The 13,886-nt window shown below is 44.8% G+C and overlaps 1 protein-coding gene across 3 annotated transcripts in view; it reads left to right on the plus strand.

The window, feature by feature from the left end:
* The first annotated feature begins 7,054 nt into the window (after positions 1-7,054).
* Positions 7,055-13,886, plus strand: part of acap3a (ArfGAP with coiled-coil, ankyrin repeat and PH domains 3a) — an 86,328-nt gene continuing 79,496 nt past the window's right edge. For all 3 annotated transcript variants that reach the window (XM_040152803.1, XM_040152805.1, XM_040152806.1), the window contains exon 1: positions 7,055-7,288. In XM_040152803.1, the coding sequence (XP_040008737.1) occupies positions 7,242-7,288 (47 nt within the window). In that variant the 5' untranslated portion in view covers positions 7,055-7,241. The remainder of the gene's footprint in view (positions 7,289-13,886) is intronic.

A 13,886-nucleotide genomic window follows, 5' to 3' on the forward strand; every position in this document is an offset into this window, starting at 1 on the left:
GTTTGCTCTCTTGCCTTGAGTTAGATGAGAAGATTTATACTGCTCTCTTGCTGGTAAATTGTAAATATGAAGCTCCAGCCAGCAGCTGACTCACTTAGCATGAAGACTGGAAATGGGGGGAAACAGCTAGCCTGGTTCTGTGAATTGCCATTTTTAAAATTAGAGTTTTTGCGTGGATTAAACAAAAGATATACAACAACAGAGTGGGCTTAAAACCTTCCTTTTTGATAAAGCTAGTTAGGGCCGACTCAGGCTTGGCTTGAACCATCCCCTAGTTATGCTGCTAGAGGCCTAGACTGCCGGGGGACCTTCCATGTCGCACCGAGCTCCTCTCTCCTCCTCTTCCTCTCCATCTGTACGCATTCATATCGCTCATCACTAACTTGACTTCTTCTCTCTCCCGTAGTTCTGTGCTTCCTCATCTGTCTCCTCTCTCCTCCTGTCGCTTTCTGGAGGTATTTCTGCCCCTGGTGCTGCAGAGTCTGGATCTGTGACTGCAAACCACCTACTGCCCCCATGATCCTGCTCAACACCCACTGCTACAATCATTATGATTATATCAATATATTATTATATTTAGTTTCATTAGTATCATTAATCACCCTATTATTATAATTAGTAGTTTTATTATTAGTCCCATTATTATTATTATTATACATCTTTATTTGGTACCTGTACTGTGCTATTGTCTCTGGAAACGATCCAAGTAGTGAGCTTCAGAGGTGCTGGTTAGGCAGATTTTGGTACCTATAGACAGAGCCAGACAAGTAGCATGAGAGCATATACACTCATTTCCCAAAAATGTCACACTATTCCGTAAAGATTTCAATTTTAATCTCTTTCTTTTATGCTGGATAGAGACGTCTGCAGAGCTCTGTCAAAAGCATGGACAGTATCGCACAAATACTATGATACTATGATCATGCCAGTGGGGCTTTATAATTCCATCCACCTTCTAAGTACACTTGGCACACACTGTGCATTGCCTCCAGTGTGAGCGCAGCAGTACTATTGCGAGCTCAAAATTAATTTGGAATAGATTTGGGAATACATTTTGGAGTAAGCCGGCACTGAGAAGACAGACGCATGCATAAAGCACAACAATCACCTAGCATCTGCACATGCCTCGTTGGTAGTGGCTTGTCAGAGCCTTGCACCTGCAGTCAAAAGGGATAACGTCACAAGCTGTGTGCTCAGCAGTGCGACTCGTGGCTCTCTCCGGCAGACCAAAGATGGGAGCAAAAGTAGGTCATCCTCCCGGAGACCCTCGCATCTCTCTCCCAGTGATTCCACGCTGCAGTACTGCTCGTCTCTGCCATGAGGGGGCCGCCGATGGAAGCGAAAATGGGAGTCGACAGCTCCCTTCCGTGCGTGCTTTGCTGCGCGTGGAGGCCTCATCGCTGCTCCCGGTAGATGTCACACAGTGTTGGAGACCAAAGCAGCAGGAGGTGGGTCATGAACAGTCCATTACCGGTAAGATGGCCAGGCTGCCTCTGCCTAAGTGATCCCACAGTCACTTTCAGTTATCGTATGACCCATAATCTGACCCGGAGCCTCACTGACTACCCTACCAAATCAATTATGAATAGTTCTGGGAAATACATTTATTTGCTCCCTTGCCAGGAGTTAGATGAGAAGATTGATACCACTCTCAAACAAGTCTGTTAAGTATGAAACTACGGCCAGCCGCGGGTTAGCTTGGTTTAGCACAAAGAGTGTAGACAGGGGAGAGCAGCTTGTTGTAACAAAATCAGTGTTGTTTTAATGCAGGGCTGTTCTCTGTTGGAAAACCTTCTCTGAGCTAAATGCTAACATCAGTACGCCAACACGCTCAAAATGACAGTACCAAGATGCTGATGTTTAGCAGGTATAAGATTGACTGTGTTCACCATCTCAGTTTAGTGTGTTAGCATGCTAACATTTGCTAATACACATAAATCAAAGTACTGGGAAAAATTAAAAATTTGACCTGATGACGGTGCGAAATGAAAAGTTAAGGGATCGGCAAAGTTATAACAACACATGCTAAACAACAACATCAATCCTCATCATCGTTTTCAAGATATTTAACTAAAAAGCAAAAATGTCAGACTCAGGATGGAGCTAGAAGAGAAGGAGGGGGATCAGCAATCACAATGGGTTCATCCTCTGAGGACAATGAATGTCATGGCAATCCTTTAAATGACTAGATGGCAGCCTGCTGGCATGGTAAAAACGGATTTAAAACCAGATTAGACTTTGAATCCCCGACGAAGGCACTCTTAAAACACTAAACGTGTAGAACGAATTTGTTTAATCGCCGCAGTTAGAGCTTTAGAGGTGCTGTTCGGCGCATTGTTACTGTAGGTCAGAACCTGGCTTGCTGTTCCCCCGTTTCCAGTCGTTGTGCTACGGTGCTGGCCTGATTATGAACACATTAGAAAAAGCTTCTGCTGAAAGTCAAAAACGACCCCAAAAGTGGAGGAGATTAAAAAAAAAAAAAACTGTGGTAAAGAAGGCAGGTTCAATTATCAATTTAATACCCAATCTAATGAAAGCAGACTTTACCATCCTACCATAATGCTCCTACAGATCATGTACTACGATCCATGTGCTGCTGCTGCTGTAGTAAAATCCACAACGGCGAAGATTATACAGTCTATACATATTATATAGTATGCACACCAGCAAGTTCGCTCTAAAGTTTCCCCAGCAGTGTGCACTTTTAGTTCAGCAGACTGCTGACTCAACAGCTTCATGAAGAAGCACTCGGTGCTTTGATCTCAGATTAGTAAAAGGAACCGGGGATGAGGCAAAGAGGAAGAGGGAAAGGAGGGATGACGGAGGGGGGGGGTCAAAAGACTGAGAAATTGCTGTTTTTGGTCCACAAAGCAGAGGAGGACATTTATGCGAGAAGCAAGGCCACTGTATTGTGGAGGGGGGGTGTCCTGCTTTTAGCACCTCAGATTTCTTCCATATAGCTGGTGATGGTTCTGCGTGGTTTTATAATCCCCAGGTGATGGTGGAATTAATTTTTGACCACCAGCAGAACTAAAACAAGTTTAATATATTCAATAATAATATTCCTCTGATATCCAAGGATGGAAGACACACGAATTATAATGTGGCCTGATAAGCACACGCAGGAATTTTTGAGTGTGCAGCCGTGCTAGCAGCTCTGTGAGGCTGTGCTCAGACACACCGGTGCCTCGATCAGCATGCTAACACGCTCACAACAACAACGCTAGCAAGCTGATATTTAGCAGATATAATGGGTACGTCCCAAAGTACTTCCTGTCGACTACGTAGTGCACTATATTTACTGTCTGCCATTTTATTTGAGTGTCCGAATTCCGAGTGTGTAAATGCGCTGAAAAGTCAGTGGATCACCAAAGTTATTGAAATTCATCCTCAGGGCGGCATGAATGTGTGTATCAAGTTTCATGGCAGGACGTCCAGTGCTTGCCCAGACGTTTTAGTCAAAAACCGCAAACGTCAACCTCATGGTGGCGCTAGATGAAAAGTTATGGGCTCGCCAAAGTCGGTAGTCTTCATCCAGGTGGGCCGTGAATGTGTGAGCCAGATTTTGTGGCAGTCCATCTAGTAAGTTATAGTTTGTTGAGATATTTCACTAGAAATGTAAAAGCTTTGCTGGTGGCAGTCAAGGACAAGTCAGGGGAGCACAAGTTATTATGGTTCATCCTCTGGGTGCAATGAATGTCTGTCCAAAATGTCATGGCAACCCAAAAGGCGATAGAAAAAAAAAAAAAAAAAAAAAGCCTTTCCTCTGAGATTTCAGTGAATGACGTCGGCGTTTAGTCAAGACACCTCTGCTGAGAGCCGATGAGATCATCTCCATTCACGGCCTGAGCTGCAGCCTTTTTAAAGCCCGGATAGGAAGGAACAATGCCCCTCTATGAAAACCTGCAGTGAAATCCCAAGCAGGCGCTCTTTCTCCAAGCTTTCCTATTTCCTGTGAATTAATAATAGCCTCGCTGGGGCAATGGATGCACTTAAGAATCCCTCATTTAACGGCTGCGTGGGAAAGTGGTATGATATAGCAACCCTAGGATGTGTTAAATGTGTAAAAGTTTCTTTTATGTGTTTTTTTGAGTCCAGCAATTCGTTCAAGTGAGTCAGGTTTGTTTTTTTTTTTTTTACACAATAACTAGATTTCGCAGCTTGCACTGCAGTAAAACCTGATGATCTGACATGGAGAACGTACCATACTGTACCAAAGGTCTGAGAAGATGATTGGTATGAATCCAGGGGGGGGGGCAAGAACCAAGAGCAGAAACGGAAACTATTGTGGGTTGTACCTTTATCACACTTCTCCGGATAATATGTAGCTAAAAAAGAACAAAAAACAAAAAATTTCAGGCTCGAAGAATTCTTTTTGCCTTTTTAATTTACAAAATGCAGAGAATTACAGAACGAGAGTGAACATGATTATCAACACAGCAGATTAATATGCCCCCGTGGTCATGGCTGCATTAACCTCCACGGGTGCCCCAGTTGACCCTCACCATACGTGTCAGTTCAATCATTCCCCCAGGCACCCAGAAACCGACCAGCACTCTAGAGCTGAAAGGATTAGTTAATTAATTGATTAGACGTTTGACAGAACATTAATTGGCAGCAATTTTAATAATGGATTTATAGGTTAGGTCATTTTTTTTTAAGCAAAAACGCCAAAGGGACTGGTTCCAGTTTGTCAAATGTGAATATTTGCTAGTTTTCTTTGATAGTAAACACAACGTTTTTGGGTCTTTGACTGTTTCTCATAAAAACTGCTATTTGAATATATCAACTTGAGCTTCTGGAAATAATGATGGGTGTTTTTCATTCTTTTCATTCTCAGTGCATGGATTCATATAGACAGTAATTGTCAGACGTATGGACAATGAAAGTAATGGTGGGTTGCAGCCTCACAGTTAATACCACCTTGCCCAAGGTTTTCTGTGCGTTAATTATTTGACAAACACAAGCGTGAAACAAGGGATCACAATGTAGACTAAAACAAGGACGGTCTTGCAACTAAATTTTGACCCAGAGTCACTCTACAAGACCAAGGTTACGAGGTGGAGGATGGAGGACATAGTCATAGTCGAGTTTTGCACTCGAGTGATGCAAATTTCTAACAGACTTTGTGATTAATCCAGTCATGTAGACCCAAATGATGTAAGAGTGAATCCGCGGCATTTTGGGGCCTGGCAATCAGCCCTGGCCCCAAAAGGCAATCGGGGGCCTTGACCTGAGCGATTTTATACGCTGACCCGCAGACATGCAGCGACTGAAGATTTAATGTTTTCTTCTTTGCCGTTCTAGTGGAAAAACGACGAAAACGAACTAAATCTCGGGAGGAAACACCGATGACATCGCTGCACAGGGAAAAAAAAAAAAACCGCGGTCTGAAAACAGGTTGTATTCATTCAAATTGAGTTGGAATGTGACGTCAGCGTTCCACTCATTGTCATGCAGAGGAGGGGGTCAGCGTGTGCTGCGTTCACGGGCGGTCGGAAATATTAGAGCTGTGACGAGTTCGCAAAACGACCGACTTGTAAATGACATATCGAAGTTGTAGAGGTGGGTGGTTGAGAGGATAGACACCGCAGGTCCACAGCTTGCGCAAAAAGCTATATGGTTTATTCAGACAAAGTAGTATGAGTTGCGTGGGTTTAAGACCGGATGGATAATGGGGACTTGGCGTTCAGCTGGTTCGGATTCCAGATCTGTGTCAATCACTGCGCACTCCTAGATAACCACAGCATCTCTTTGACCCTCTGTTGTTTATTTCCTCAAGCACATGAGTGTCCAGGCTGTGTGTCAATCCCCCCTCCCCCCTATTTTCTCCTCCCTGTCCTCCCTTTTCACCCGGGCTCTCTGTGCCGGACCACCGGCCGCCCCCGGGTCCTCGCTCCCTCTCCTGGCTGTCGGCGCCCCGTTCCAGATGCTTCTTTGTCCTCCAAGAGTCCCAGCCTCCTCGCTGTCTCCCTCTCCCTCTGCATGTTTCTTTCATTCTCCCGGAGGCGAGAAAGATGTGTCTGTTTTTTTTCCCTCTCGTATGTTTTTGTAGTTCTGACCTCTTGCCAGGTCTTCATGGTGGAGAGGAGGTCGTGTGGCTCAGGTCCTATCTCTGGGCTGCACCTGGAAATTGCTCGACATCCTCCCAGATCATATTCTTCATCGACGTCTACAATCTATAATCTTTTCGTCCTGACTGTCCATTCTGTATATCTGCTTTTTTGCTCTGTTCTGTACATACGACATCTATCGCATGTCTGTCCATCCTGGAAGAGGGATCTCCTGCACATTGACAGAAGGTGTCAATGTGCTGTACTGATAGTTAAACCCCTTGTGGCAAATTTGTGATTTGTGAGATTGGGCTGATTAGACACAGTTTGACTTGACTGACTGTACAGTCTCGTTCTTAGGGTGAAATGATGCCCACAAAATAATAAGAGTTTTATTTATTTAGCACAGTTCAGGCAGTGGCTGCAGCTCAAACTGCTTTACACACAAAAAAACAAAAAGAAGAAAAAGGACAAAAAAAAAAAAAAAAGTGCAATAAAAATAATAATAGGTATAATAATAATAATAATGACAAATTAAATGAAAAATGGTAGTGATAATAGTGAATGATATATAAATTAGCACGTGCAAAATTTTTGAAAATTTAAGAGACGAGCAAATAGGTAGAAACAAAACAAATCAAACCCAAAAAAACCCAAATGCAATAAAATTAGGATCGAACCTGTTACAGTAGGTTCAACAAAACAGAGATATATGACAGGTATGTGTAAGGACACTGTATAAAACGGGCAACTGAGTTTGACCCTGATGTTCCCAAGCAGCGTTTTGCTCACAAAATACGACAAGGTTGACAGAAAACTACAATCATGGCGTTTGATAGCTTGAAAGGGGGTCACGGTAATGGCGGTGGAGCGAAAGCGCCGTTTCCCTCCAAAAACAGCCGAATGCGTTTTACGTTAACACCCTCCAGGTCGTGCGTCGGGTTGTCGGAGCTCAAAGCTCCGAGCTTTCAGGAGCAGCCCTGAACGCGGCACGGGGGGTCCAGTACTGAGCGAAGCGGCTCCGGAGCCTCAGAGGGGGAGGACTGAGGGAGAGGAGCGAGCCGCCGCCGGAGCCGGAGACCGAGGGAAGGAACCGCCGTGTCGGATACTAGCATCTCTACTTCGACCCGCCCGGGAGATGAAATCCGCATTTTAAGCGCGTCGAGAACTTTCCCCCAGCCCGAGAAAATGACGGTGGATTTCGAAGACTGTATTAAAGATTCACCCCGGTTCAGGTAAGAGCAGGAAACTCCCGCCGCATCCCGGTCTGCTCGCCGGAGCCGTCGGACGACCGCCACAGCCCTCGGCGACGGCTGGCGTGTCCGCCGGGCTCCGAAGACACACCTCGCCGATCCGAGGCGCCGGTCTGTCCGCGCGTCTCGTCCCCCATGCGCGTCGCGCGTCGCGCGTCGGTGCCGAGATCCGATAAGCGGTGGACTGCAGTTACGGTGTCGGGCATCCGTCGGATTGGTACGCGTTTTTCACGGCCTCCTGGGTCAGTCGTTCCCCACAGCGGGCCACGGTGGTGGTGGTGATGATGAGGATGAGGATGATGAGGAGCAGTGCAGCCGTATGAGCTGTCACATGGACTGACCGGGAGCTGCTGAAATCAAAGCCCCCACGCTGTCAGGTTTCTGCGTTGATTTCCACCCTCATGCTGCCATAGTGTTTTTTGTTTGTTTTTGTTTTTCCTCTTTTCTGCTCTTTGAATTTTAATCAATCAGCATCCGTCTGACAACCACATGTTGCTCAGTTGCCCCGCGACCGTTGCCTTAAGTTCAAACTTTTTAGGTACTCGAAACTTTACTGGAGTGTTTTTCTTTCCCAGTCCCCTCTCTACCTCTGCTCTACTTCCGTTTCAGAGGTAAATGTTGTTGTTTTTTTCTTCTCTTCTTCTCTCTTTCTCTCTTTCTTTCTCTGCACTCCGATTATTTGGCAGGTTTCGGTTACTCGGCAAAATTCATGCGCGGGAGGAGCTGAAGCGATTAGTCGATTTTATCCCTGAGTCGACTGAGAGAAAATCAGTTGGCGGCTACTTTGCCAAGTCGGTCATCATTTTCAGTCTGGTTTTAATAATACTGAGTTTTTTGGGGTTTTTTTTTTTTTTTTGGTGGCCAGACACGAGAGCGCCCAGAAGGTGTCACTTTGGGCATCCCCCCTGTTTTTACAAAACAAGGCAGTCGGTGGAGAAAACGACCGGGAGACGAATCCATAGTGAGGATATCGAGTCGTTGCAGCTCTGTGCGAACTAGTTTAAATATGAGCTCCATCTCGACCGAGTGTCACAGTGAAATGCTGCATGAGTAATGATTTGAGAGATAACACCAAAACACTCACATGGGCCATTTTTCTGCGTTGAGTACTTCTGCTTTTAATACTTTCAGTACATTTTTTTTTGATTGCATACTTTTCTCGATGCAGGACTTTTACTTGTATTGGAATATTATTTTTTATTATTAATATTTTTCCAGTGCAGTGTTAGTACTAAAACAGCATAGTCCTAATCCAGAAGGAATAAAGATAATGGGTGGAAAGGATTTACCGCAACGCCTCGTAGCAGGACTTCCTCGTGACATTTAGATTTCCAGTCATAAATGAGCCCCCCTGTTTTGTCTGAGTGACGGTCTACAACCCAAAGTTGATATTCAGCTCGCTCTCACGTAAGACGGAGAAAAGCAGCAAATCCTCCAACGTCTAGAAGCAGGAACCAGTGAACGTTTGGAAGGAAAAAAAAAAAGGGAGACTTGATTGATGATTGATCACTAATCAAAATAGTTGCTGATTAATACTGTTTCGGTCGTCTAATGGTTAATGAAACCGATTGTTTCAGCCCCAGTTCAAACAGTGTCGCCAGTCACTGGATCGGGGGAAGCGCAGGCTGCGCCAAAGCCTCTGACCGCTGCCCACCAAAGGTTACATAAATGAGGCAGGAACTTTTTCTACACCCACATCGAAGCCTGGCCCGCTGCTCCCAGAGAGTCAAGAGCCTCTCGGGCTGCGAGGGGAGTCCGAGCCGGGGGGCCCCTTTTGCGCTTACGCAGAGGTGGGAGATCCTTGGCTTGCGCAAAAGTACCGACAGAGCAGTGTGTGGAGATACTCCATTGCGAGTAAAAGTACGGTACAAATTTGTGTACACAAAATCGTGAAACAATATTTTTAAAACCTCGAACTGTTTCTGACAATATTTAGAGTGATTGTTGCTAAAGGTTTGCACATTTTTATAGGCGGCCGCGTCATTTCTCTTTGTATTTTGGGTTCCTGACAGCTTTATACTCTGTTAAGTTGACAAAAATGATAAGTCAGACTTGAGGCTGAGTTTGTGCTGAAAGAGAGGACGCGGTCGTGCGTGTGTAGAAGGCGCCAAAGACAAGTCCAGAGGGAGTCATAAGAGCACAAGTACTCGTTCTGGCCGATATATTATTATGCATCACATTATTACCGTTAACTCTGTTTTGGCAGTGTGTTTGCAGCTGGTTCAGGTGGAGCTCGATTTAACGACTTTATACACTGGTAGGTAGTTTAGTCCAGGGGTTCCCAGCGTAGGGCTCGGGTCCCCTCCATAAAGGGGTCAGAACGTAAACTTGAGGGGTCGTGAAATGATTGATTGCCGCGGGATCGAAGAAAAAACAAGGTTTTTTTCCTGCACAAATTTGGCTTAATTTTGTAAAAGACTTTGTCTAATATTTGCTGTTTTTGTGAAATATTGGATAATTTGACCTCTTTGGGCCCCGAACCCTTGTTTTAAATGAAACCGTCTGAGGATTTCGGGGGGGGGGGTAAGTCTTTGGTGGAACTTCTAACAACTCATAGACATCTGAAACATGACAAGGGGCTCCAACAACAAGCTGTTTTTTTTTCTTGCAAGGCATCAGTCGAAATAACAAAGAAGGTTGGGAACCACTGGTTTTTATAAAACACACCATTTTTCAAGCTTTGGTATCTTCTGTCCATAGCTGTTCACTCAAATGTAGTGGAGTAGAAGTACAAAGTAGCATAAAAGGGGAAATACTCCAGCTCCTCTCCGACACTGCACTTGTGTGCCCCCGGAGATAAAATCTCTGCTCCCAAATCAAAGACTTCCAGACTTGGCAGCAGCACCCTAATGACTGCCATCTGGAGCTGGAGAAAAAAGGCACATCTCAGGAAGCACTGAGTGAAGGTTATTTGGACTAACCTTCTCCTTCTTTGTTTCATATGGTGAGCAAGTGCAGCGAGACAAGCCGCATGCTAAAGAGTCACCATTTTTCTCAAAATGGGTGGATGAAAGTTATCTCTCCTCTGACTGGAGCTGTGAATGTGGAGTAAGAATATGCCCCCCACCCCCCCATGTACCGTACGGATCTTTCCCACTGGAGAAGGATGTTCCTTTTTGCTCAAGTTATTGTTAGCCTCTTTCCCAGTTTATGTTAGGAGTCTTTTATCCGCTGCCCGGGATGTTTTAACGGCTAGAGGAGACACTGAAAGAGACATGTTCTTGTGGCCACCGAGGCCTGAAACCCGTGTCTTTCAGAGAACGTTCAGCCGGCTCCTTTGTGGGGCTAAAAGCACCGCCACAGTGCGAAGTCTTATGTAACAACCCCGGAGGTGGATGGCTGGAAGGAAGCGGCAGCCACGGAATACAGGAAAATCGAGGCCTTTCACTATGGGGATTGGCATGACACACCGCTTCCCACACATGTAAAATCATGCAGGAAAATCAGTTCTGCGCAATTACCTCTCACATAGCCCAGGATTCCGCATTTACTAGCTCAAGCTTTGGTCTTCTGGTGATCAATCACTCGGTATTCTGACAAACAAAATAGCAGACAATCAAGTTCTTCTCTCCTTTTCAAAGCTGCTGTTCAAGCACTTTCCAGCAACGTGACAAATGACGGGTCCAGCTCAGAGCCCGAAGATCCCTCGCACAAACTGTTTGTATTCTCCATTCGGTCCCTATGGTTACCCCGACTCGGACAGATGGCAGATTGCAACCAGTGATGCTCTCCGCATCTGTTTCGAGAAAGTGGTCCGTAATGAATACAAGGCCACGGGAACCCGCGTGTGTCTTCTGTTTGTGTTTGCTCCGGCACAACACTGGCAAACGCGCACACGCCGGAGCTGTTTTCCCCGCCGACATGTTAATTTGAGGTCACACTCACATACTGTTGGAGGATAATATATGAGGGACTGTGCTAACATAGCAACCAGTGACGTCCGTCGCGGTTCATGTAAAATGGCTGCAACTAATGGTCATGTTCATCAGCGATTAATGCACCCTATTATTATTTCCACGATCAGTTGTTTGGTGTATAAAATGTCAGAAAATTGTGGAAAATGGCCATCATCATTTCCCAGAGCCTGAACCCCCCCCCCCAAAAAAAATATTCAGTTCACTATTCATATTTGAGAACAGAGCTGCAGTGATTAGACGATCGACAGAAAATTTACCAGGAACTGTTTTGATAGTCGCATAATCCTTTTTTTTATTTAAACCAATAAGGAAACAAAATCCCTGCTGGTTCTGGCTTTGAATCTTTTCCGTGTCGAACGTGAAAATATAGTGAATATACTTGGATTTTGCACCGGACTGACATTTGAAGATGTCTAAGACACTCTAACAGACATTTTCATGATTTTCTACTTTTCATTTTTCTCAGTTTTAGGGGCAGAGCGATTAATCAGTTAATCGAGAAAATAACCTGCAGATAGATGAAATAATGAATTAGTTGTAGGCCTGTTTGAGAACTTGAAACCAGTCAACCCTGTCTCCTAGAAATTACATTTATATACAACAAATTTGCAACAGCAAATACCTTATGAAGGAAACGGATTAAGGTTTGCCGTTGATACTGATACAGTAAAATATCCTCTTTATAGTCACCACAGCATTATTAAACTTTTTTTATGCTGATGTTTAGACTCTCACAGCACGTGGTTAAGATCGTGGTCTGGTTTAATACAGAAAAAGTTCACAGGGACCTCACATACAATGGGTTTATTTGGGTCTAAACTTACCCAAAGGGCTTTTGTTGCCACGGACGGGACTGCGGGCACGAACCCTGGTCTCTGGTGTCACAGCCCTTCGCTTTGTGCGCCTGCTATCCATCCAAACCACCTCCTGGCGACTCTAAATCATTAATAATTGTAGCGCTTTATTCATTTAAAATGAAGAAGAAGAAGAAAAAGTTACTTCTGAACAAAATCCAGCCAGCGATTACATTCAGTTTGGTAGTGTATGAACGTAATTTCTAGGAGACAACGCTGAACCAGTGAAGATGGATAACTTTTTAAACACTGTACTGGTCAAACCGAGGTCTGACTTTTATTTCTCAGCATCCTGGCTTTGTTTTACACTATTATACGCTCCAAACTGGCCAGAACATCTATGAATGGCTCTAGTATTTATGCCGAGCTCGAGAGGATACTTCGTTAATGGCCCTTTTGCCGTTTGGTGGGATTTTTCAGTGTCCTCGATGGTCCTAACAGTCCTCCAGCAGAATATGACTATTGTCCAAAGAGCGTCTTGCTTCCGCTGAGAGACAGACTCTTTTCTCTGCGTCTGAATGGCCCGGGGCAGAGACCCACGATGATCCTCCCCTCCCCTCCCATGTGAACAGCTGGGGGCGGAGAGCTGAGGCGAGGCTGCCTTCGTGGTGATGGGCTTCTCATTTACCCGCAGAGCGGAGCAGAGAGCCCCGACAGGCGGGGGAATCCAAGGCCAATGACCTGTGGTGCTCGCAGCTTGTGAGAGAATGACTGGATGGATGGGTTTGTGACTCAAAGTCAGATGACGTGTTCGGTGGGGGGGGGGGCTGTTATGTCAAATTGCTGGAGATGCCTGCTATGAAGGAATGCCAAGCATCTGGTATAATGTCGCGCCTCATGGGGGTGTATTAACTACGCCTGTTCAGAGCGAAATTAAGTGCATAATAAGAAATCTAGTAAGCTGTAAAGTCGGTAAATATGGTATGTACAGGAAGAATGAATGATGAGGAAGAAAGTTATGGCTGAGGGATAAGGCTGAAATTGCAGTCATATTGATATGAATATTTCTCTGATCCTGATTGCGAAATGTGGTAAAAAGCATGAATATATACATGTATCTGGTACATCCAATTAACAACTGTAGCCTACTGCACCTCACAAGCTGCTTACTCCAAACACTGAAGAAAGAACAAGTAACCGGATCCAAAATGATTCGAATGAAAGTCAATAGATGATAATACTGGGGCGGCAACTAAATATTGTTTTGATTATCAGTCAGTTATTTTCCTGATGTAAAAGTCTGGTCCGCAAAATGTGAGAAAATAGGGAAAAATGCTCACCTCAGTTTCCCAAGACAAGACCAGAGATGACGTCATCGAGCAGCAAATCTTCACAAGTGAGAAGCTGGAACCATCAAATGTCCAATTACTTCTTCCTGTGGACCAGCCGATTTATCTGCAAATGATTTTGGTTTTTCTTCAGCTTGTCTACACCCAACTGCTGTTTGATTAAGATCAAATCCACGCGTCAGTGCTTGCAGTCAGACCCTGTCCAAATTAGGCAGCTTTTCACAGCCAGTTTGACCTCCGTTCTTCCATACCGTGCAGTGTTCAGATAACTGGAAAGTACCAGACGCATTTTGCTTCAAATTTTTTTTTTTTTTTCTTAAATATATTTCAAGATGTACTCTACCCATCTGTTCCATTCTCCCTGGGGAAGGAATTTATGGTTGGATTTCATTTGTTGACCTCATATTTAATACATGTTCACAGAGAAGAACTCTCTGTGGCCCCTCACCACCCTTGAATGCCCCGATTTCAGTTTGGGGTCTGCTTATTACTACTATCCGTATTAAATTCACAAAGGTTA

This window comes from Xiphias gladius, chromosome 18 (assembly GCF_016859285.1).
Source record: "Xiphias gladius isolate SHS-SW01 ecotype Sanya breed wild chromosome 18, ASM1685928v1, whole genome shotgun sequence".
Classification (NCBI taxonomy): domain Eukaryota; kingdom Metazoa; phylum Chordata; class Actinopteri; order Istiophoriformes; family Xiphiidae; genus Xiphias; species Xiphias gladius.